This window comes from Eschrichtius robustus, chromosome 3, assembly GCF_028021215.1.
Source record: "Eschrichtius robustus isolate mEscRob2 chromosome 3, mEscRob2.pri, whole genome shotgun sequence".
In the NCBI taxonomy this organism is placed as follows: Eukaryota; Metazoa; Chordata; class Mammalia; order Artiodactyla; family Eschrichtiidae; genus Eschrichtius; species Eschrichtius robustus.
The window spans coordinates 141,132,189-141,155,651 of record NC_090826.1 but is presented as its reverse complement, the minus strand read 5'-3'; the positions used below and the strand labels follow the sequence as shown (position 1 = coordinate 141,155,651).

At 46.8% G+C, this 23,463-nt stretch overlaps 1 protein-coding gene, 1 long non-coding RNA gene and 1 pseudogene across 2 annotated transcripts; 2 read left to right on the top strand and 1 right to left on the bottom strand.

Annotated features, from left to right (window-relative positions):
* Positions 1-1,169: 1,169 nt before the first annotated feature.
* Positions 1,170-9,415, bottom strand: LOC137762879 (uncharacterized). Its single transcript, XR_011073642.1, has 3 exons — positions 9,326-9,415; positions 8,366-8,970; positions 1,170-2,332 (listed from the first exon to the last, which is right to left on the bottom strand). It is a non-coding gene; the product is annotated as an uncharacterized lncRNA (long non-coding RNA).
* LOC137761731 (transmembrane epididymal protein 1A-like) lies at positions 2,468-4,072 on the top strand (annotated as a pseudogene).
* Positions 9,416-9,680: 265 nt separating the features above from the next.
* GLUL (glutamate-ammonia ligase) lies at positions 9,681-19,153 on the top strand. Its single transcript, XM_068541361.1, has 7 exons — positions 9,681-9,827; positions 12,488-12,666; positions 13,972-14,133; positions 15,727-15,873; positions 16,289-16,416; positions 16,621-16,820; positions 17,403-19,153. The coding sequence occupies exons 2-7, from the start codon at positions 12,501-12,503 to the stop codon at positions 17,719-17,721; spliced, it is 1,122 nt and encodes a 373-aa protein (XP_068397462.1). The 5' UTR covers positions 9,681-9,827; positions 12,488-12,500; the 3' UTR covers positions 17,722-19,153.
* The last annotated feature ends 4,310 nt before the right edge of the window (positions 19,154-23,463 follow it).

Sequence of the window (23,463 nt, the reverse complement as noted above, 5' to 3'; positions counted from 1 at the left end):
ATTTCATGCCAGACAAGTGGCAGTGGCTGTGCCTGGGGCCCCTCAAGAACATGGGGGGGGGGAGGAACAGGTCTGAGGGGGAGTCTCGCTGTGGAGCAGCCAGGCCATGAAGGACCTCCGTGGGCTCCTGTGGTCAAGCTGAGTTTGCCTCATGAAACTCTTTCCAGGTACTTGGTGTCCACAGACTCTGGAGCTGTCTGCCAGCTCTGCTAATCATTCACCACCCTTCGCTTCCTTCTTGGCTACTTGTGGGCAGTGAGTGTCTGGTTTGGGATGGGTGATTCCTATCTTCAAAGTCTTGGTCAGGATGTTCACGTTTTAATGAACAACATGCAGCCCTGGTGCCTGGCCAAGGTGGGGGCCTGAGCAACCCAGACGGGACCTTAAGTGGGGCTCCTTGTCCTCATATGTTCCACTTTCAACCTCACATTGCTATTGGGTCAGTGCTGCTGTTCTCTCTCCTTTTCTGACCACTGACTTACAGCTGCAGGAACAACTGGGGAGAGGAGGATAGGAGCTGGAGAAAGCTCTGCTGCCCCCACCTTACTAGGACCACAGCCTCGAAGTACTAGAAGCAACATTAAAAGCAACCAAATGTGGCTCCTCTTGAGGCCTGTAACCACATGCTTCCTGTCCCGGCCCTGCTGATACATAGAGGAGCGATGGACCCTGTGCCTCTCCCAGAGCAAATCCAAGAACCTAAGAGAATCCCTCGGAGTCTCTCCTCCTGACTTACTTCAGAAGCGTCACTCAGATTTTCCCTTTGAATCTCCTACCTCTGAGCATTGAGCACTACAGAGCTCTCCCAGTGTTTTGATAATTCACCAAAAGGGAGAATGAGACAGAAGATAAACATGTTCACTTCTGTACAACCATATTCATGCCCTTTTATTTTCACTTTAATAGAAAGTTAAGTTCAACACTCAGTTTTTTTTAGATGAGGGGTATGACATGCAGCAAATCAAGGGGAACTGGAGTGAGAAGGCAGATTTCTGACTTCCAGTCGATGCATTTTCCACTTTTTCATGCTGCTTTCTTAGAACTGTGTTTCTACACCTCAGTGGTAACAATGGTCACCTCTAGATTATGAAATTAGATGATTTGTAATGTTCTTTTTGCTGATGCATTTTATATGACTTTTCTATAATGACTATATATTAATTGAATAAAAATACCTAACTTTAAAATTTAAAGTTAAAAAATTCCCCCAGAAAGCTGAATTAAGCTTTGCTTTCCTAATTTCCCTTCACACTCAAATCCCTAGCCCCACCAAACCTCTAAACAGCAAGAAGAAATCTGAATTACTGTCATCCTCAAGGGCAGAAAGAGATTTAACTTTTTCTGGAATTAAGCAGACTTGCGGAAGTGTAGGTAGTTGGATAGGAGTGAGGTCTCAGAGGCAGTGCTGTGACCTGTGTGTAAGTTCTCCTCCTCTTCACTAGGGGCACTGTCAGCCTACAGGTGCTGCCTCTCTGCTCCACAGCATTACTTGTACTGTAAGGACAGATGATTACGCAGAAGACTGTGATGTCAGTACCATTCACGGTGAGCAGTGAACTTCTCCCCTCAGCATTATTATCACCCCCAGAGAAATTCCTATTCCATGTACCTCCCACAGTAAACCCAGGACGTTTGTGAGCTTCACATTATCTGTACTTTGTTCTTCATCATCCTCTCTGCTTTATACTCAGCTGGCTGTTACCCAATACCTAGGACTCTGTCTTCTGAGGTGCATTAGACACTAGTGGAGTCATAGATAAATGAAGCTGATGGGCTAATTTACATTAAAATCCAAATGGCCAACACTAGCTCACTGGAGTCACTCCTCTCAACGGTATCTACATTTTAGGGATTACACCTTAATCCCTTGTATCAGTTAGGGATAGATCATGGGAATATGGTTTTCTTATGGATATTAGACCTTACACATTTGTAGTGAGGAAGTCTGTGGAAGGCTCTTGCCTCTCTGTGTGATGGGGTGGAGGCCATTTCAGCTCAAATTGGCAGCAGTCAGGAAGAAGTATATTACACAAAGTTGGGGAAGAGCAAGGACAAACTGCAGCTTATGAAGATAGGCTGAAGCCTCTGTCTTCCTCTCATCACCTCATACTTCAGTGGCAGGTGGCCTGCAGAAGCAGCTGGTGCCCTTTGCACAAAGAGAAGCTGAGGGAGCTGTAGGCCTGGCTGTCATGCCAAGGAGTTGAGCCAGCAGATCTGTAACTGAACGCGTGAACTGCAGTGGCGCCTGGTACCCTACACCTTCAGAGTCTCTTAGGTTGCTTCATTTCCACCTTTAGATTCTCTTGTAAACTTCTCTTGCAGCCAATTCAATCTGGAATCATATAGGGAAGATAACTCTAGGAAACATGGCTCAAGCTTAGTTAGGTTGACACAGTACAAAATACCCACTGTTCCTAAAATCAGTATCAAAAGTTAGCTTTTCAGATCCATTTAGTGGCCAGTAGAAATGCTGAAGTGGGGAGACCAAGGTGGGGAGGTGAAAAGATAAGGGGAGGAGAGGAAGGGAGCTTTCTTGGTGATCCTCAGAACGTGTCTATGAAAGAAGAAAAGCCAGATAGGTACGAAACATGCTCATATATCCAAATGTTTTTAAATATATGTGTCCAGAAAGAAAACTTTGCAATCAGGCCAAAGTTATGTCTGAGAGATACCAAAGGAAACGCGAGGATTTGTGAGTGCTCAGGCTTCCTCTGGAGACCATGGCAACCCCTAACCCCATCCCATGCTTCTGTATCCTTCTCTGAGTGATGGGCAGTACCAGGGGAAGGAAGCCATAGGAGAAAGGGACAAATATGACCAGAGCACCCCAAGGGCCCTAGACGGGAGCCCCTAAAGGCACATTCACCAGCTTTCTTCTTTGGCAGAAGCCAGTTAGTTCCCAATGTCTCAGAATGGAATGGAACAATGAGGCTTTACACCACCAAAGTCGTAGGCTTGTTTCAAGAAGCACTTCCTCTCTGTGGGGGAGCAGTGGGTGGGGCAAAATGATAAAAGTTGGTGGAACGCAATTCTTTCCAAAGTCCAGATCTTCAAGTGGCCCCAGAAGGTGTGGACGTGCCTTGGTTTTACTCTTCTCACCTACCTTAGAGGGATTTCTAGTTCAACGGGAACCTTTATCGGTCACGTGTACCCAGGGCTGTTTCTACTCTCATATGGACTGTATCAAGCAGTAGTGGTCTCCAAAGCTGTGATATTCAGTGACTCTTTCCTGTATCCTTCATCCCCTCCCAGGAATAAGGGGAGATGGGCCAGGCTGTGGAAAATATCCTACGGAGGTTTGCTGAAGACGCTGGCTGGCTCTGGCTTGACAGCATAGGAGATCAGCTGCGTTAATGCGGGGTGATACTGATGAACAGGGAGCTGCCACCAAGACTTATGTACGGCAAAAGAGTGTTAGCACCTCACCATGTTCATCCTTCTCACCCTCAACGGCTGTGTAGAGGTCGTGGGCAAAAACTTGCTGCCTCAGCGCTGTGTGCCCCTAGAAAAAGGGACCCTGGTGCTGACTTTCTATGTGCTCCTGCTGTTGTTGGTGTCACATGTTCAGGACTCAGCAGGGGTGGAGCTGCAGGTTCACTCTCTGCTCATCTTGGTGGTGTTGCTGCTGATGCTGGTGTTGACCGTACAGCTGTGGGCTCCCGACACGTTTCAACTCTCAGTGATCGAGACCCTTCTGTTTCAGATCATGGGCTCCTGGCTGGTACAGGCTGGCTTCATTCTGTACAAACCAGTCACTGGCTACCCGTGGCAGGACGATGCCATCAATGACATCATGTTTGTCACCACCTTCTTCTGCTGGCATGTGATGATCAATGCTTTGTGCCTGTTGGGAATCTACGGCGTCTCTTACTTTTGGCATTGTTGTTACCGTCCCAGCTGGAAGCTGACGGGGTCCAGAGAAGCTCCATGTTACACGAGCACCGCGGGACCCCTCTACAAATTGCTGCAGGAAGTGGAGCAGGCAGAGTCTGGCAGACTCTCATCTTCTAGCTGGGTCTTAAATGTCTGGGCTCAGATCCTAGTGAGGGCTGAGGATAACAACTGTTTGTGACCAAGTTTTCTGATCCTTGCTATTTTCCCTGAATTCTTGGTTCCTAGACTCTTTCCAATTACCTTTGTTGGGGGAACTCCTTTTTTCTCTACCTCTCATACACATTGGTGGCAGATGATGAAAAAGCACAGGTGCTGCCAGCTGCCCATTTCTAGTCATTTGAGGCCTAATTTTATAATGATAAACAAACCTCAAGTAATCAATTGATATCCCCAACACAATATCTCTAAAACATCCAGTATAGGTAATAAACTTGCATGCTATTAATTTACTATAGTATTTGAGATGTAACAGAGAAGCCCTCCCCTTGAAGGCCAGCCAAGAAAAGACTTCCCAAACACTCTTAAGGTTGGGGGAGAAATTTGCAATTCTCACAAAATTCCACCAGAGGGCACTACATTCACATCACCCCAGCCAAGCCTCTCACTCTCCAACCCAGTAAAAAGTCTCCTAAGAACCGGTTCAAAAGAAGTGGGGGGAGGGGAAAGGAGGTCAGGAAAAATATAGAGCCAAGTTTACGTATTGTCCAAGTATCCAGAAAATGTACCCAAGCGCTATTTGCTTCCCGCTAAAATTTGGCGTGGAAATGTGAAATAAACAATGATTCAAATCAACTAATGGGATAGGAGTGAGGGAGGATGGGCTGTGGATCCAGCTGAGGATATCTTTGGGAAAAGTACCAACTAAAGGACACACTCTGATCCGAGTCAGTTTTTGACCACAATGCTAAATTTCCTAAACTTCTAAATAAGCTTCAATAATGTTCCAATCAATCTAGAGAACAAAGATAAATCCATACATACCTTGAGAATAGGAAGAAAATTTATCTATGAAGATCCCAGATTCACAAAACAACGAAACAGATTATTAAATACACAAAATGATCTCCAAAGATTCCTTTAAAAAGAACCTGTCATACAGCAATTTTTCCCCTGGTAATCTAGTTATTCACAAAGAATATATTGAATGGCCACTGTATGTAAGGCACTGGGTAAGCCACAATGCAGGATTCAGAGGTAAACAAGTTGGTTTCTGGACTGGGTACTTTCCTTAGTGGGTACAGTAAGGATTTCAGAGTTTAGAGGTGGTGGCCCAGGAATGCATCATCCACAGCCTGAGAAGGCTGAAGGAAGGGAAACAGAAAAAGGCTCTCAAGGGAATTGCACCTTGGAAGCATATTAGCCTGTGAAATACTGCACTAAGGTTGAGTCCAGCTAGCTACTGCAAGTGAGCAAGTCCTCAGCTTCCTCACTGGTCAGCTAGAATGATTTGAAGGTTAATTCTAGAATTGTACAGCTGTAATTTTCTCAGTAGCACTTATTTTACCATGTCGTTAGCTAAGATGAACTTAATTCCTCCCAACTCTCCAAGCAGTTTCCTATTAGAGACAAGATTTGGGGTAGGGCTCAGACCCAAACCTTCAATCATAAGGTGTAGGCTGGGAAACGAAGCGTTCTCTATATTTGAATGGTTTCCAGGGGCCTTCAACAAAACTCAAATCAGACAAAAAAAAAAAATTGCTGAGACTTGAATTTCTAATTTCCTAACCTGAGCTTAAGAATATCAAACAATCAGAAAAGATATAAAGAACAATTCCTCTGGGTTCAGTGTTAGATACCAAATTGATGTAAAACCTGGTCTTTCCTTCTTTAATTGTGTACTGTGAAATTTGAAAGCTTGGTCAATTGCAGCTTTTCCCCAAAATGTGCTTTAAGAGTAATGACATCAGCTTCCAAGACTGTTTCTTTTTCTTTTGTTTTGCTTTAAGATATACAATGGTCTATTCTTTTGGAAAGAACTGGCGTTGGTTTATTAAAAAAAAAAAATTATAATTCTGGGTTGGGTTTCCAGGGTGTTCCTCGAGCCTGAGTCTCAGCTACGTCTCTTTAGCCTAAGTTAAGGGTTTTGTTCAATGCCTACTGAAATCATTCAAATGTTGGAAAAATTCCATTTCCCAAACTACATGTTCTGGTTGAAGGTTTGAGTACGTTTGAGCCTTACCCCAAATCTTGTCTCTAATGAGTGCAAGGCAACCAACCACACAGGCCCTGGGAAGGCATGCTCAGATCACTAGATTAAGGGCTTAACAACCTGCAGAGTGAGAATGGGTCCTTTAAAAGAGAGAGAAAGAAATTGAGAGAACTCACAGGTAAAGCCCACACAAGACAAGGCCTTTATTTCAAGCAGCAGAACAACACTGAAGAAATGGTTTTTTTTAGTCCCCAGTCATTTCTGCAGATTTGGAACCAAATTTTTACCTGTGATATTTCTCTCCCACCCCACCCACCCCTTGGACACAGCTGCTCTATTCTAAGAGAGAAAAACCTGACTTCAAAGCACATGTAACAGAATTCCCTGTGTGCTTTGATACTGGGTGTACCAGGAGGCAGAAGAGTTCATCCGTTCAAGTGCTCTAATGCTTTTTAGGGAGCGAGTGGAGAATGGGGGCGGGTAGCAATTTAGGGAAGAAGGAGAAAGAGAACAAAGGGCAGCAGACACAGCAAAGTCAAACAGGATCAAACAGTCCGTTCTACTTCTAACTTCTCTAAAAGTACAGTCTGGGTTTCTGGGGGCGAACCAGTTAGTTTAAGGACTTTCTTCTGCTTTTTCTTCCCTCATACTCTTTTAAAGTTCCCTGAACAATCACTGGACTCATTTGGGCCCTAATTCGGTTGGGTTAAGTAAGTATGGGGCTGACTAAGGGGGACAAGGCCTCTTGTTCTGCCTGAAAAACTCAGTAGTCATGTATTACCTTCCTAACCCTCACAAAGTATGCCCCCGTCACATGAATGGATCAAAGCAAATCCATTTCCATTCTTGGAAAAGCAGCTCAAAGCACATGTTCTCTTGATGGTGCCGCTGTCATTTCTGTGTGGTCAACAAACATCGGTTATTGACCACTCACCCTGGACACTACTGGGGGACACTAAGATGAATAAGCTGCTCAGGAAGGTTAAGACACCAGCAAGGGCAGCAGGCACTCACAGACTAGAAGCTTTAAGAACTGCACATGCTTCTTACTTTTCCATTTTCTATTCTGTGTGCCATCCCCACCTCGGGTGCTGGTGGTGACGAGTACAGTAAAAAGCTCTGGCTCACTTCTGGCAGTTTGGCAACTGGAAATTAACATTTTTAAAAACAAGAACATGACCTTTCCCCTCCCTCATGCCCCCTCCTCAACAATTTAAACTCAAGACCTCACAGAAAGAAATGGAATGAAGACAGCTCACTTTGTTACCAGGTCTAAGCCCACTCTCATAAAACCAATGATGGAGCATTACATGAAGTTAGAAAGTTGTACTTCACAGGTTTTGGTGGGGAAAGAAATAATCCAATCCCATCAGATTATCTTGGCCTATAGTAATTATTATTGCTCTTTTCTAAAAATTTACTATATGCATGTGCCATCACAATTAATCCTTACAATATATAAGGTAGCAGTTATTCTTATTTTGGAGGCAAGGAATCTGAGACTTTAGGGCTAAGTATCTACCCCAACGCAAAGCTGGTAAGAAGTAAAGCCCAGATCTGAACCTGCGTTGCCTGAACTGAAGCCCAGCTTTTAACCATCATATCGAAGGATCACACAAAGGATGGAATCCCTTACACTTGCAAGGCGACTTACCTGGTCCACAATGTTACCTGTCTGAAACATACCAAAAGCCCCTGTTTGAGATGAATCTTGCATCTCTCATTTTAAATCACTACAGTGTTAGACACACTCTCACAGGGAAGGGATGTTGACCAAAGAAGCCAAGTTATGTGTGTGTGGTCACAGGCAACATTTCTTTTCCATATTTGTGGTACAAAAAATAACCAGAAGAGCAAACTTCTTCCCTTCCTCTTCCAAAGGCCCTGGAAACATGACTTCTTAGTCTTCAAACAGAAAACCTCAAAGTCTCAAATACTGGGGCTCTTGAAAGAAGAAATAAAGGCTAGACACCATCAGATGGATTCAGGCAATAAAAATAGTATGATCAAGTAATAGCACTGGTAGCAATGAAAACATTATATTCACGTGTGTGTTGTGTATGATGTGTATACACAGCATATATATATACATATATATGTATATATATATACATATATATAATTATTGTGTATCTGTTGACAAGCAACCACTTCAAGATTGTGTTCACATACACGTTTTCTCAACTATCATAGCAAGGCTATGAGGAGAGAGGAGGAAGGTGTACTGATTCTCATTTTCCATATTACAAAAACGTGCAATAAATTACTTGACAAACAAAAACAGACAGAATTCGTTTCAGGAATTCTCAATTTTTGACATACCCTGAGCTTCAAAGGGGAGACGCCAAGACTTCACCTTCCTTTCAGCTGCCCTCGGGAAACAGTTTGCACACAGAATTTCAAATCTGATGGGCGACTCTTAAGTTCCTTTCTTGAACCGCTTTATTGAACAGAACTTCAAATCTGATGGGCGACTCTTAAGGTCCTTTCTTGAACCGCTCTATTTATTTTATTTTTTAAAATTAATTTATTTTATTTTATTTATTTTTGGCTGTGTTGGGTCTTCGTTGCTGTGCACGGTCTTTCTCTAGTTGCAGGGAGCGGGGGCTACTCTTAGGTGCAGTGAGCAGGCTTCTCATTGCGGTGGCTTCTCTTATTGCAGAGTACGGGCTCTAGGCGCGTGGTCTTCAGTAGTTGTGGCACACGGGCTTAGTTGCTCCGCGGCATGTGGTATCTTCCCGGACCAGGGCTTGAACCCGTGTCCGCTGCATTGGCAGGCGGATTCTTAACCACTGCACCAAGGGAAGTCCCGCATTATTTATAGATGAGGGAACCTGGGCCCAGAGAGGCTGCGAGAGTTGCCTCAGGTGTGGCAGAGGCAGAATCAGGTCTCCCGACTTTTGTGTCTCCGCCCGCCAGGATCCCTTCTGTGGAATGAGACAAAACACAGCACTTTCACTACCAATGTGAGATCCTAGACTTCTGTTCACATCCCCAAACCCGCCGAGAGAGCCGGGGCGGGGGCTCTTCCAGGCCTACCTCCGGCAGCCCCCTCTCTGCGCCGCCCCCTCCGACGCCTGGCCACGGCTGCGGCGAGCCCAGGGCTTCCCCCGCCCCGCGAGCTCCCTCACAAACTTGACCCGAGGGCCGGGAAAGGGGGCCGGGGGTTCTCTAACAACAAAAGGCAAAAGTGGGTGCCCGTGGGTCAGAATTTCCTCTGGGAGCTCTGGGGCGTGCAGTGTGATCTAGTAAAAGACAGAACTCTCCCGCAAAATATCCGACCTGAAGGCAGCAGTGGGCTGCGGGGCCGGCCCCAGGCCAGGCAGGCGGGGGCACCGCTGCGCTGCGCGGCAGCCCGGGCCGGCGGGGTCCTTCCCGGCAGGCACTGGGCCCTCCGCCGCCGCCGCCGCCGCTGCCGCCGCCGCCGCCCCGCCCTTCCTCGCTCCCCTCCCCCACACCCCCTTCCCCCACCGCCCTTTCCCTTTCTTTCTTTCCCGGGCCGGCTCGCCCCCACCCCGGCGGCGCCCGCTCGACGGCTCGCCCAATGGCCGCGGTGCCGGGACGCGCATCAGCTGATCCGCCCGGGCTCTGGGCCTCTGGGAGCCAATCAGAGCTCCGGGGGCGGCCCCGGCTGCCGATAAAGCGTGCGGGGCCGCAGACGGCCTTGCAGAGCCGAGAATGGGAGAAGAGCCGGCTGTATAAGGAGTTCTTCCGGCCTCCTCGCCTCTCCTCTCCGCACCTCGCTCTCGCGGCCTGCCCACCCTGCCGCCTGCTCACCGCCCAGGTAAGCGCCTGGCCGGCCCGGGGGACTCGGAAGTGTCGCGCGCCGCCCCCGCCGCCTCCCGAGCCGCCGCGCTCTGACCGATCGGCTGAGCTCGGCTCGGCCCCTTCCCACCTCCTGCCTCTACTCTGCGCCCGGCCTGCGGGCCCTCCCGCTTGCTTCCGCCGCCCGTGCCTCCCGGCGGGTCTGGGTCGGCGATGGCGGGGCGCGCGAGTCGCCAGGGCTTCGAGAAGGGCGGGGAGTTGTTTTGATCTTCCTTCAGCTGCTTGCGGTCCTAAGCGCCGCCCCTGGAGGTCGCTCGGCAGGGCGAGCTGTGGAGCCACTGCCCGGGCCCGGCGCCCCCGGCTCGGCCGTGTGGTGTGCGTGGTGGATGGAGTGGTCCCCTGCTGGAGCCTCGCTCTCTTCCTCCGCGGAGGCGGGCCCTGGGGCGGTCGTCGCGGTTAGCCGCCTGCGCGGAGGCGAGGGGCTGTGAGCGTCTGTGGTGCGGCCCGCTCCCGCCGCGGGCTCCCGGGGGCCTACCCCTGTGACTGAACAATGGGGAGCCCGGGATGCGGCATGGCCTGCGGGCGCGGCGGGTGGAGAGGCCTGGCCGGCCGAACAGGGGCAGCAGCGGCACGCTGTCCCTCCGGCGGATGTCCCCATACCCCGCCCCTCCTAGCCCTGGCCTTGGAGAGGGATGGCCCCCCTCGGCTAGGCCCTGAGATCCAGACGGGGGCCCAAAGGGCGGGGCGCCGACTTTCGGGACCTTTCTGTGGGAAAGGGCTGCTCTCAAAGTGGATTATCCCAACCACCCCGGGGGCGGGAAGCGGGGATCCTCCCCTGGCCGCAAATCCGTGAAGAAGACCACGAACGAAGATGACGACCTAGAGTCTCGGTCCTCGGGGTCCCTCTCCAACTGCTTCGGCTTCGTCGCCTACTCAGTGAACGCCAGAGAGAAACCGCGAGTCAAGATCGAGACGTTGATCCACCAGCCTTCGCATTCCTGCTCGTCCCGGTCCGATCCCGACCGCTCTCCGACTCCCTCTCCCTCTCCCTCTCCGTCTCCCTCGCCCAGAAAGCTCCGGTGCCTGGACCAGCGAGAGCCGGAGACCCACGAGAGGCGCGAACGCTACTCCAAAAGGAGAAAGGCTAAGGAGGGCATCGATACCGTTGACCTTATGTGGCTGGGGTGAGTGAGGAGCAGGGATGAGGACCCCGGCTCCCACTGCAGCTGCAGAAACAGCTAAAAACTGCAGAATCCCATCCCTCCCAGCACCCACCACGTAATCTTGGCACCTCGGCGGCACCAGTTGATATAGTAGACCGGGCTGTTGGCATGCAACTCGTCACCAAAAAGAGCAGGATCCGAGGCTTAAAGAGAGACAGCGTGGTTTGAAATTGGAGGTGTAACAGGTTGGGGACGAAAGCCAGAGACCGAGTTATAGCTTTTAGTGGGAGCTGAAAGGGTCAGGGATTGCTCCCTCTGGCTTTTAAAGGCAGGATGGGCGTCGGGGGTGGGGTTTGACTGACCAAGTCTTCTAGAGGAAGTAGGCAAAGTTAGTGGTTGTCTGCTAACACTGCTTGACAGACAGCTTCTCCTCTTTTGTGGGGGGGGGGAGGCTGTTGGAGGGAGAAGCAGTTATGTTTTCAGCTGGGCAAACATGGACGGTTGCCCATAGAAACTCTGCCACTGTACTTCAGAAAGTTACCCAAGTCATTGGAGGAGAACAGTGTGTTCCCTTTCCAGCCACCCTGGGCTGTCGACAGCGGAGGGAGGGGTAGGACGTTTCCTCTTAATGTTGAGGTTTGGTTTTGTGGCTTCAGTGTCTCTTCTTTCAGGGGTTTTGCGGTGGAGGCTCGCAGTTTTTAGCATGCCTCAGCTTTTGAAACCCCAGAGCTTTTTGATTTAGAAGTGGGGATTTCTTAATTACTTGAAAAGTTCTCTGGTGGAAGAATCTGGTCAAACTTAAATCTCCTCTCTGAAGTGAGAACTTTGCCTCAGACTGATGCAAATTATGCCAGCGTGTATCTTAGGATCCAACTTGGATTGGCTATTTTTACATCTTGGTAATTGTAATAACTGCTGTTCTTTTAGGAAGCCACCAGCCTCTTAAATCTTCTAGCTAGCCCACTTGTTTCATCCTACCAACTAAATGGGGGGGGGAGGTGTTTGTTTTCTGGAAGGGTGGAGGAATCTTCAAAAGGCCTTTTTACTAAGATATCCTCTGGGGTGTGAGGAAAAGGGAAGACTTAACCCAGAGATCATAGCAGCCAAGCCTTTCTGTGGCTGGGTTTTACTTGGAGACAATGTCTGTTCTGCAGACTTTCTGTTTCAGAACTTTTGTATCTTCATTGTGTTTGGGGTTTTTTTTTCTCCCTCTAGTATCTTAGTGTGAAAAATGAAACAATTCCTCTACCTCTGATAAACTGCAAAAAGTAGAGCTTAGTGCTCACAAGTTTAGATTCTGGCTTGAGGAAGCTTATAAGGAGACTTTTGTCTAGTATAAAAGTTTAATCTCCCTGAAAGCAAGTTAAATAAACGTACTGTACTTTTGAGTGTGTGACTTCCAAAGGGAGGGGCCGCCACTCCCGCTGCTTCTTGATTTAATTGTCCTTATTGCATCAGAGGATCTGTTTGGAGTTGGTGTTTTTATTTTATTTTATTTTATTTTGTCTCTCTCCAGAACACCTTCCACCATGGCCACCTCGGCGAGCTCCCACTTGAACAAAGGCATCAAGCAGGTGTACATGTCCCTGCCTCAGGGTGAGAAAGTCCAAGCTATGTATATCTGGATTGACGGTACTGGAGAAGGACTGCGCTGCAAGACCCGGACCCTCGACTGTGAGCCCAAGTGTATAGAAGGTGAGAGGCTGAGCTGGGTGGGAGCAGCGTGAGGGTGGGCGGCAGCCTGAGACCAAGCCACTAGATTTGGCCTCTGTTTGTAAAGCTTTTTGAAGGCGGGACTTTTCAGACTTCATTCAACCAACATTAAGCTCCTACACTGCCTCCAAGCATAACAGCAATGGACCCCTTCATTTAAATGACATCTTGCGTGGAAGCCAGTATATTGAAGGAAAAGAGACTTAAGTCTGGGGGGAGAGAGGGGTTGGAAGTTTTGTTGACTTGGGCAGTCCTACTTAATTGGCCCTAAGGTACCGCCAGGAACCCAGTTTGAAAACCACCGCTCTAACCTGACTATGCCATCTACTTTACAAACTCTTTGAATGCTGTTTCAGACTCATGAGTCACTGAGGTTCTACATGCAAAACAAACACCCTAAAGTGGTCTCTAGGACCAGCCCTCATTAGTTTTTAGTTGATGCCATTTCTGGAAATTCTTAAACTGGCTGATTGCTTATCCTACAGGAGCTATTATATGAGTTGTGACAACTTCATTCTTTTGGTCTAGAACAAACCATAGCCACTCTCCTTCTGGAAAGGGACCGTGGTCCATCATCTTTTACCTGCTTTTAGGTTAGGTTACTCTTCTGATAATGTTCACATTTGAGCAAATGAATGAATGACTGTAATATAAAGCATATACTGTGCACCTTCTATGTGGCAGGTATTGGATAGGCCCTGGGAATACAAGATGAGAGTCTGGTCTCTGCCTTCGGAGAACTCATATAGTCAACTGGAGTGATGAAGGAACTGGCCTTTAAAACATAGTGTGGATAAGTGACATGGGAGCACCGTTGAATAAGTCATCCGGCTAGTGTCTGTTTCCTCATCTGTTAAAATAAGGACACCACTTGAACTAGGACAGTCCGTCACACAGTGGGGGGAGGAATTAGAGAAAGAAGCAACACAGTTGGCTGTCAGAGAATCTTTATTTCTCCTATTTCAATACTTTAAATGAGGACTGACTGACTGACTGGTGATATCCAGTTTGTCTCCTTGGTGTCCAGTAGACTTATTTACGGAGGAAACGTCATTCTTAGGTTGTTCTTGTGACTGTTACTTCTTTTAAGAAAGTGATGCAATGGTCTTACTTGGAACTCAGATAGGAAGGACTCTAGGGCTACCTGCGAACCTCAGGGTTTGCATGTTAATAGTGGCAGTCATGCGTGCCTCACTGGCTTTCTGGACAAGAGAGTATAGATCTTGTGAAGACCTGAAAAGTTCCTGTGCATTTTAACTATAATTTTCCCCTCTCTTTTTACCCCAGAGTTGCCGGAGTGGAATTTTGATGGCTCTAGTACTTTTCAATCCGAAGGCTCCAACAGTGACATGTATCTCGTCCCTGCTGCCATGTTTCGGGACCCTTTCCGCAAGGACCCCAACAAGCTGGTGTTCTGTGAAGTCTTCAAGTACAACCGAAAGCCTGCAGGTGTGTATAGGATAGGTATGGATACCCCACCCCAATCCATGAATTGTAAAGGCGGGCGGGAGAGGATATTCCAAAATCGGTATTGGAAAGACGAGCTTATCTCAGAACTGTCTTAGAAGTCTGAAGGATTGGACATGGACCTCTCCGTCCTGAACTTCCTTGTTCAGAGAGGTTGTATGGTCCATCCTCCCATTGTTGGTTCCATAAAACGACATTGGATTCTTCTAAATCTGTTTGCCGAGGGAGTGCCGCATGTCACAGTTCTCCTGCCTGTAGATTTTAAGAACACGGATTCTGAAGTTAGAATGTTGGTTTTGAGTTCTAGATCTGTCACTTACTTGGTATGAACTTCGACAAGTTATTTTTCCCCTATACTTTTCACTTCCCCGATTTTAAAATGGGGAAAATAATGAAATCCGTCTCATAAAGTTGTTTAGAGGATTAATTGAGTTAATATGTGCAAATGATTGAGAAGAATTGTATGTTAAATATCGGTTGCCTTTTCATTCCAGAGAGCTTGTTTTCTTTCTCTGTCCACTGACTAAAATAAGAGCATCTTGGTTCACTGATAACATACGTTTGCCTTGAGGTTTGCTGTAACTGCACCTTTGGTTTTTGTCTGGCATACCCATTGCTCCCAGTTCTCCACCATTCACCTTTTTAAGCTCAGCTGGAGTCTCACTTCCATGAAGTCTCTTGCCACACTCAGCCAGTGAGACTTTTTGGCAAGTCACTTAGTGACCCTGGACCTTACTTGTCTTTGTTTTGAGAGGTATTATCAAATTGTGGTAAAGGGCCTGAGCTCTGAAGTCGACAAGCAGGGTTTCCTGACTTTGCTGCTTGTGCTGTACCCTGGGCAGGCTACCTACCATCTCTGAGCCTTATTTTCTCATTTGTAAAAACGGAGACTCGTAATACCCACCTCAGGGCTGTTAGGAAGACGAAGTTGGGGGTTTTCTTTGATGTAACGTAGAGGTCTTAAAATGGTTCCTGGGACATAGTGAAACAGCCATGAGTCTATAAAGTTCTGTTCTGGGTTAGAAATTGTTCCCAGTTGAGCTTGTCGCATTTTATTTTATTTTTATTTTTTTGTACTAACCAATACTATAGAACTTAGCACTTTATCTGCTCACCTGGAATGTAAGTCTCTTTATAGGCAAATGATTCTCTCAATAAAAATTGTAGATTTGGCTCTAAATGTTTGAGAAACTAGGAATAAGTCTGACAGCTAGAAACAGTTCTTTTGTGAATAGAGGGTTTAAGTGCCTGACATTTGGTATTTGGGAAGGAGCCAGCTTGCAGATAAGGTGAAAACTTGCTCTGTTCTGGATCCACTCCCATGTGACTTTGTTGTAACCCAGTTTAGTTATAAATAAAGCCTTTTGAGAGTCTCTCTGCAGATATATAATCATAGCTTCTCTTATCGTCCCCTTTTACACCGACCGGGGCACAGAAAGGTTAACACTGGGTCAATTCAGCTTATAATCAACATCTCAAGTACCTGGAGCCCAAGGACTATTTCCCGTCAACGCAGGGATTCGGTACATTTGTCCATATGTCTCTAATAGTGTGTTGACTCTTTCTTTTTCCTAGAGACCAATTTAAGGCACACCTGTAAACGGATAATGGACATGGTGAGCAACCAGCGCCCCTGGTTTGGAATGGAGCAGGAATATACTCTCATGGGCACAGATGGGCATCCCTTTGGTTGGCCTTCCAATGGCTTCCCTGGGCCCCAAGGTAAGTCCCCTTGGTGAGGGGTGAATCTTGCTCCTCCCCAAGTGCTTAATTAGCAAGGAAAGTCTCTTTCTCCAGAGATGGGAGTGAATCCTTGTGGATCAAAACGCTAGGGGAGTATTCCTGAGATTGGCTGAAATAATACTGTAAAGAGAGAGAGCCCTTGTGCTATACCCAAATCCAGACGTGGATGTTGAGACAACAACCTTGCGGGAAAACCTTTGGCCCTACTGAGAATGTGGCCAGGAGGGCCCCCTGCACTCCACTCCTGCACCTCCAGGTGAAGGCAGGGATGGTGATTCCAGAGAGAGCAAGTGTTGAGAGCTTTCTGACTTCTGACTTTGGACCGTGCATCTCACATAGATAGGGATGTTCTTGATGTCCTGCCTCTTGACCTTCCATCTTGACGCCTCTGCAGGTCCCTACTACTGTGGTGTGGGAGCAGACAAAGCCTATGGCAGGGACATCGTGGAGGCGCACTACCGGGCCTGCTTGTATGCCGGCATCAAGATCGGGGGCACGAATGCCGAGGTCATGCCTGCCCAGGTAAATGGCTCTAGTCCATCACCTTCCCCGCCTAGAGGCGAGTGGGGGCTTTTGCTAGCAAGGGCTGCTCTGGGGCCCCGCTCCTTAACCCGAAGTCCTCAAGGTGGCTTGGAGTAGAGGTGAGAAGGGTGCACCTGTCAGAGCTTCTGGGTTGGGGTGAGCAGTGGGTTTTGCTTTAAAGGCCAGTCTTCTCGTTCTCTCTAGTGGGAATTCCAGATAGGGCCCTGTGAAGGAATCGACATGGGAGATCATCTCTGGGTGGCCCGCTTCATCTTGCATCGTGTGTGTGAAGACTTCGGAGTGATTGCCACCTTTGATCCTAAGCCCATTCCTGGGAACTGGAACGGTGCCGGCTGCCACACCAACTTCAGCACCAAGGCCATGCGAGAGGAGAATGGTCTGAAGTGAGTGCCGCCTCCTGCTGGGGCTGTTTCACTCTCTTTGCAAGAATACTTGCCAAGGGTTTGATGTATTGGGGATGAGTAAGCCGCCTTCTCAGTTCGTACCTTAGCCCTTGGCTTCAAAAATTGTCTTCTGATCCTGTCATTTTGTTTCTATTTGAAAAGTACCCAAAAAATACTCTAGGAGTAGGATTCAAGGATGGTGATAGGGGAAAGTTGACACAGATGAATGCATTTGAAAGTCTTTAGTAAGAACTAAAATAGTTAACAGTACAGGCTTATGAATGAATTTAATGCCTGCGGGTGGGAGAAAGAAAGTCCTTGATTAGGGTCTTTTCATTCAACAAATGCCATCTACTGCATGTCTAGCACTCTTCTGAGCACTAAGAGACACAGGTTACAAGGCAAAGTGCTGCCCTTGTGGAGAATTTGTTCTCCTGGGGCCATGTTTTGGTGAATTAGACCCTGGAAAACAGTCTTTGGTAGATGAGTCACTCCATTCTTGGATCCACACCTGCTCCTTTGCCCTTGAAGGGCGGGTTTCCTGGTGGCAGGTTGGACCCTCATCTTAACTGTCTCCTCCAGGTACATCGAGGAGGCCATCGAGAAACTAAGCAAGCGACACCAGTACCACATCCGAGCCTACGATCCCAAGGGGGGCCTGGACAACGCCCGGCGCCTAACTGGGTTCCACGAAACCTCCAACATCAACGACTTCTCTGCCGGTGTGGCCAACCGCGGCGCTAGCATCCGCATTCCCCGGACTGTCGGCCAGGAGAAGAAGGGTTACTTTGAAGACCGTCGCCCCTCTGCCAACTGTGACCCCTTTGCGGTGACGGAAGCCCTCATCCGCACGTGTCTTCTCAACGAAACTGGCGACGAGCCCTTCCAGTACAAAAACTAAGTGGACTAGACTTGCAGCCGTCAAAACCCCTCCTACTCCTACATCCTGCTCCCACTCTCGCCCCTCTCACCTGTCATAATAGCTGTTAACTCAAAGGGTGGGATATCATGGTCTTTTTTTATTCCTCACTCTTGCTTTCTTTGGCCAGGATAGAGGGGTCAAGTTCTTAATCTCTTCACACCCACCTACCCCCCTACCCCCCCCCCATTTTTTTTCCTATCACTGAAGCTTTCTAGTGCGTTAGTCAGGGCGGGGTTGGGGAAACATAACCACTACTTCCATTTAATCAGGTGTGTTTGTCCAATAAGCATAGCTATCCAGACAGAGAGCATAGTATTTGTGAAGGGAGGGGGAGGACTTTCTCTGCGTGGTAGCTGAGTCGGGGGCAGGGGGCTTGATTCTGTGGTAACGTTAGGATTTCCCTTTCTTGGTGAGAAATTCCATTACTTATAAAGGTTATAACCAACTTTCTATTAAAAGTGAGAATTAGGGGAGAAGGAAGGGTGGGAAATCAGGTAGGAAAATGCCCTAGATCTCCTGGTGTGGTGCTTCCCTTGCCTGGGGCTAAATGCCCTGACAAGCTCAGCATAAATGGATGGATAGCCCTACCTTAAAAGAAAGAGTTCCGTGTTGTTTGCTCCTCCATTTATAACACAAAGCAGAGTAGTATTTTTATATTTAAATGTAAAAACAAAAAAATTATATATACGGGTGTGCAGATAAATGTGTGTTTTCTCCTTAGGGAGTACAAACCATTCTGGTCACAGGGAGCCAAATTTGAGTTGAGTAGTCTGGTTAAGAATAAGGGTCTCCTTTTGCGGGGGATGGTGGGGTGGTGGTGGGGGTGCTTGACAAGTTGGCTGCTGGGCTCTTATCCCCTCACTACCGCTTCAGGGCTTCTCTGCCCTGCTCACCCTTCTGGGGAGGCTGACACAGGTTGGCTGTGGCAGCCCTCGGAAGCAGCAGCAGTCACCTGAGCCCTGGGGCTTCGGTTCAAAAGACACACACGGTTCAAAAGACACACACGTACTTGTACACACAGGGGTTTGGAAATATGAGTTGGCTGGTCAACTTGAGCATGTTACTGACAAGGGGCTTTGGGGGTTATTTTCTGGTGGGACTAGCATGTCACTAAAGCAGGCCTTTTGATATATTAAAAAAAAATTTTTTTAAAGCAAAACAGAAGTTTAGATTTTAATCATATTTGTAGGGTTTCTAAGTCTTTGTTTTGCAGAATTGCTTGTTTGCTTCAGCTGTCTCCTTCCCATGTCTGCTGTTGGAGGAGATGAGGACAGGTCTGGAGTCAAAACACTTGTAATTTTGTGTCCTGGTGTCTATTCTTGAGTGTGAAATATTCCCTTCCTTTGTTAAGATTCCTGAAGAGTTTTTTTTTTTTCTTTTATAATAAAAACAAACCCCACCTTTGTCCCTACGTTTCCCCTAGTGTTTCTGGCTGTTTTTGTGTTGGCTGCAGCAGGCGGGCTATGGTTTTTTCTTCCCATGACAACTTCTAATTGCCATGTACATACAGTATGTTCAGAGTTAGATAACTACTCATTGTAAACAAACGGTGTTAACCGCCCAGAGCAGCTCTTATAAATCAACCTAACATTTATAAGATCTCTTCTGACTTGATTCTTTGTGATTCTTTTAAATCCCTATGTGCCACTTCATTCCCTTTTACTACCAAAAAAGGGGAGTTTTTTAAAAGAGGCAAAGTAAGTTCACGTTTACCTGTTCTTGGAATTTAGAAAAACATCTTTCCTGAGTCTCGTTGCCAACCAGATCTTTCCCGTGCTTTGGGAATTTGGATATCTGGGTTAAGGCTTATCCCAGCCTTAGAATTTTGCAGTAGGGTACAAACACCAACTGTCCCCTCCGTGTGCTCCAGAGCTTGGCTTTGACCTATCATGCTATCACATTGTTTTGAATACCCCTCTGGCTTAATGTTATAGCAGCCTAAAGTGTTTAGTGTGCTTTCAACTGGTCTCACTATCCCTACTGGTCTCCATTTCATCCTGTGCCCAGCTGCCAGTGATTCATCTAAATAGCAAACATTGACCACGTTGCTACGCTGGTTAAAGCCTTCCGAGGCTGGCTGTGCTGAGGGCAAGGCAGCCCCAGACATGCTTTGGATACGCTTTCCTTGCACTAGACCAGTGAGCTGCTTGTGATACCCCCAAAAGCACTATGTTGACACCTCGGTGCCTTTGCTCCCTGTCCCTTTACCTGGAAATTCTTCCACCCCGTCCTGGCTTCTTCCTACCTTAGTTCAATTCCACATCAGGCTGGGTAGGAGCTCCCTCCTGCTCTGCGGTGCTGTGCACGTACCTCTAGCAAAAACACTTATTCATCCTTCGACCTTGTAAGGTACCAGGTATTGTGGGCAATCGTAATTACCTTTTTAAAAAGTAGTGTCCTCTATCAGTTTGGAGGTAGCTGGTGCCTGTTACAGCAAATTTATAGAGATGAGTTTTCTTTGGGCAAGTGCTTATTGCTCTAGTCTTAGGTAATCCTAGATATTTGCATTTTTTTTTTTTTTCTAAGCTATGTCCCATTTTCAAAGTAGGATGATCTTATCTATTGGTTTGCTGGGAGTGGTCCCAGTTTGCACCATGTTTTGGCATGATTATTAAGAGTGCCCTCTTGCTCTCAGCATTTTCCAGGTTTTGCTGATAAATTATTTATTTCAACGGAAGCTCTATTTCCCTCTCTCCAGCCGAAGTTGGCTTCCCTTCCCTGGGTCACCCACACAGTTCTTGGTGAGGGGGTACTCTGCACAGCGCAAGCACTACATTAAGGAAATAACCTGAGCACTCTGCTTGTGTGCTCATTGTTAGCAATTCTCTGACAGATTACGTAGAAAGGAATTCTCAATGTGATCAGGATTTAGGTGGAAACAACTAGTATATTTCCTTCTCCACCCTCTTACATAGAGTTAGCTTTGACCTACAGGTCACAGTGCAATCCCCTTGTATTTCTAAGGTGGTTTTTATAGCTCATTTAGCAGATACTAGGCTACGTGATAACTTTATCAGTGATAGATTAAACAGAATGACGGCCAAGCCTTCAGCCTTAAAGAGACAGGCCAGTATTCACAAAAGGAGTTTCTCCATTTTAAACACGAGTTCCCTTAATTCCATCCTGCCAGTTATTGGATAAGAGCTAAATGACAACACAAGCTAGTAGAAGAACGTCAAGGAGCTGATAAAGGATTCCAAGGAGTTCCTTGGATGGTTACTACTGGGATCATTTAAGAAGCCAGATCTGCGCTGCTGGGTAGAATGTTACCCTAGTGGATAAAAGAACTTCCTAAACAAATACTTGGTGCCGGGGCTCCAAATATCTCACCAAAGGCTGCACTTAGTTAATTCCAGCTACTCCTTGGCCCTTACACCAATAAAAGTACAAAGTTTGAAAAGTAACTTGCTATTGCAAAGAAAGCCCTTCACTCACTAGACTTTTTGATTGTAAACTTCATGAAGGCAGGGATCCTGTTTTTCTTTCTCAGGGCTGTATCCCGACCTGTCATGGTGCCTGCAGGACTTGTTTCATGAATTATTTTTAAGTACGAGTTTTGCAAGCTTTAAGCCCACAACTCTATTGGGTGGTGTTAAACCCGTGAGGTCTTGGTGGTTTGGCTGTGTTTTAACTCTGGTCATGGCACTAAGGTGAAGTTCTGTTTTACTGAATTTTTAATGACTGCTGGCGTGGTTGGGTCTGGCTGGAGTCAGGCTGCCAAGAGCCTCGTGTTGCTTTATGAGTAGTGGCAAGTTACCATGTCATTGCAAAGGCTTCAGGTAGATTGCTACTGTAAACAGTTTGACTTGATTAGAGCCCTATCATTTTATAGGCTTTAGCTCAATCACCAGCTACTCATTAAAAAAGTCAACTTGATTTTATAATATGCAGATATATGCACATATATAAAATACAGACACATACCATGTTGGGACATATGCATATATGTACACATTAGAACACAATCCGGGTACCCTACATGAACCTTCTGCAAAAGCTATAGCACCTTATAAAGGAGACAAGAACTTAAGAATATCTCTTCCAGAAGCAGTACATATTCAAGCAGATTCATTGGTCTGAAAACCTGTCACTAGGAGTGGGGAGGCAGGACATAGATGCTATAATCATTCTCAAAGCATGGTTCTACTGCCAACCCTTTCTAATTCTACCCTCTCCTGGGCGTAATGGACAAGAAGTTTTGGGGCACTGTCAACTAATTGTTTATCTATGATTCACCGCCTGGAGCCCCTCTGATATAAAGGGGGTGGTGTCCTAGTCCCATGTTACAGAGGAAGTGTCTATGCAGTTCCTGTTGTCATTTGATGACTTGCTTTTGCAGGGCCTTGGACCTCAGCAAGTTGTCCTCTTTCTCATGGATTTCAGATGAAGTTACTTGCATTGTCTTGAGGTTGTGACTGTCTCAGCTTCCTCTACTCCTCCACCTTATGGCATAGTCAGCAGATCTATAGGCTTAACTCCAGTGGGTGCACACTCATCAAATCTAAACTCTGCATGACAGCCTTTCTGCACCTGCCTTTCAGTAAAGATTCAGAATAACTCCTCCTTTGTGACTATTATTCTGCTCTACTGACGTTAAATGGGAGACGCATTCAAGATACCTCCAAAATTTAATAGATATAATGCAGACCAAATAGGCACTACTTTTTGGTGTTTTGGTGCAAACATAGGAATGAGGGTGTCAAGTGAATAGAAATTCTTCCTCTTCTTCATGCCCCTCCCTCTGACAGCTAAAAGAGTGTCATTGGCATCATGAAACAGTATGAGACTTCTGGGCATATTGCTATGTATACTAGCTTATCCTCAAATGATTTTTTGAGCTGTTTTGATAACTACTCAAATAATGCTATATAATGAAGTACAGTATCATACTGGTAGAAGGGAGGAAAGAGGATTGGGGGAGGGCAGGAGAAGTAACTTGTCCGGTCTCTGGCAAGGAATTTGTGATATATTAAGAGAGATGGTATAGTAGGAGAATCCACTTCCCCAGGGCTTTCTTTACAAGAGAGGATCATGAAATGAATGTACTGGGTTTCTCCTCCCCAAATAACCTACCTCCAGACTCATTCCTAGGTGGGCTTAGGAACCAGAAACTGACACCCTATTAACATCTTTACATAAATACATTATGGCCTAACCTACTTAAGGCACTGTAGCCATGTAAGCCTTTGATAAATGTTTGTCGAATTAACTGGAAAGGTCATTATCAGTGTCAGTGGCTAAAAGAAGTGAATAGACGGTGGAGGATGGGGGTGGGAGGGCAGTTTATCACAAGCATGAATCTTAGATGTTAATGATTTGTGTATGAGCTTCCTTACTCCTGCCATTCGTCCCAAATTACCCGGTCCAGAAATAGTCTCCTCTCCCTGGTCCCAAATGCAGGGCCTTCAAGGATGATCACCCCAACTGCTCTATCCTGGAAACAGCTGAGTCTTGCAGGTTCCTCTCTTCCCTAAGGAGGGGACAGTTGGGAACACATTGATACCTAGATTATCTGGCATTAAATGATTCATTTGTACAGAAATTGACACCATCCTAATAGAATCAGCCTGAGATAAGCTATGGACATCCCTGAAATTCCTTCTGGATTTAGAATTCCGTGCAGTGAACGATGTTCTACCGTGAAATGAAGCAGTTAAGGGTTAAATTTGCTTTCTTGGAGGATGACTGCTCTCAACTTACAGTTATTTATTTGTGATCAAG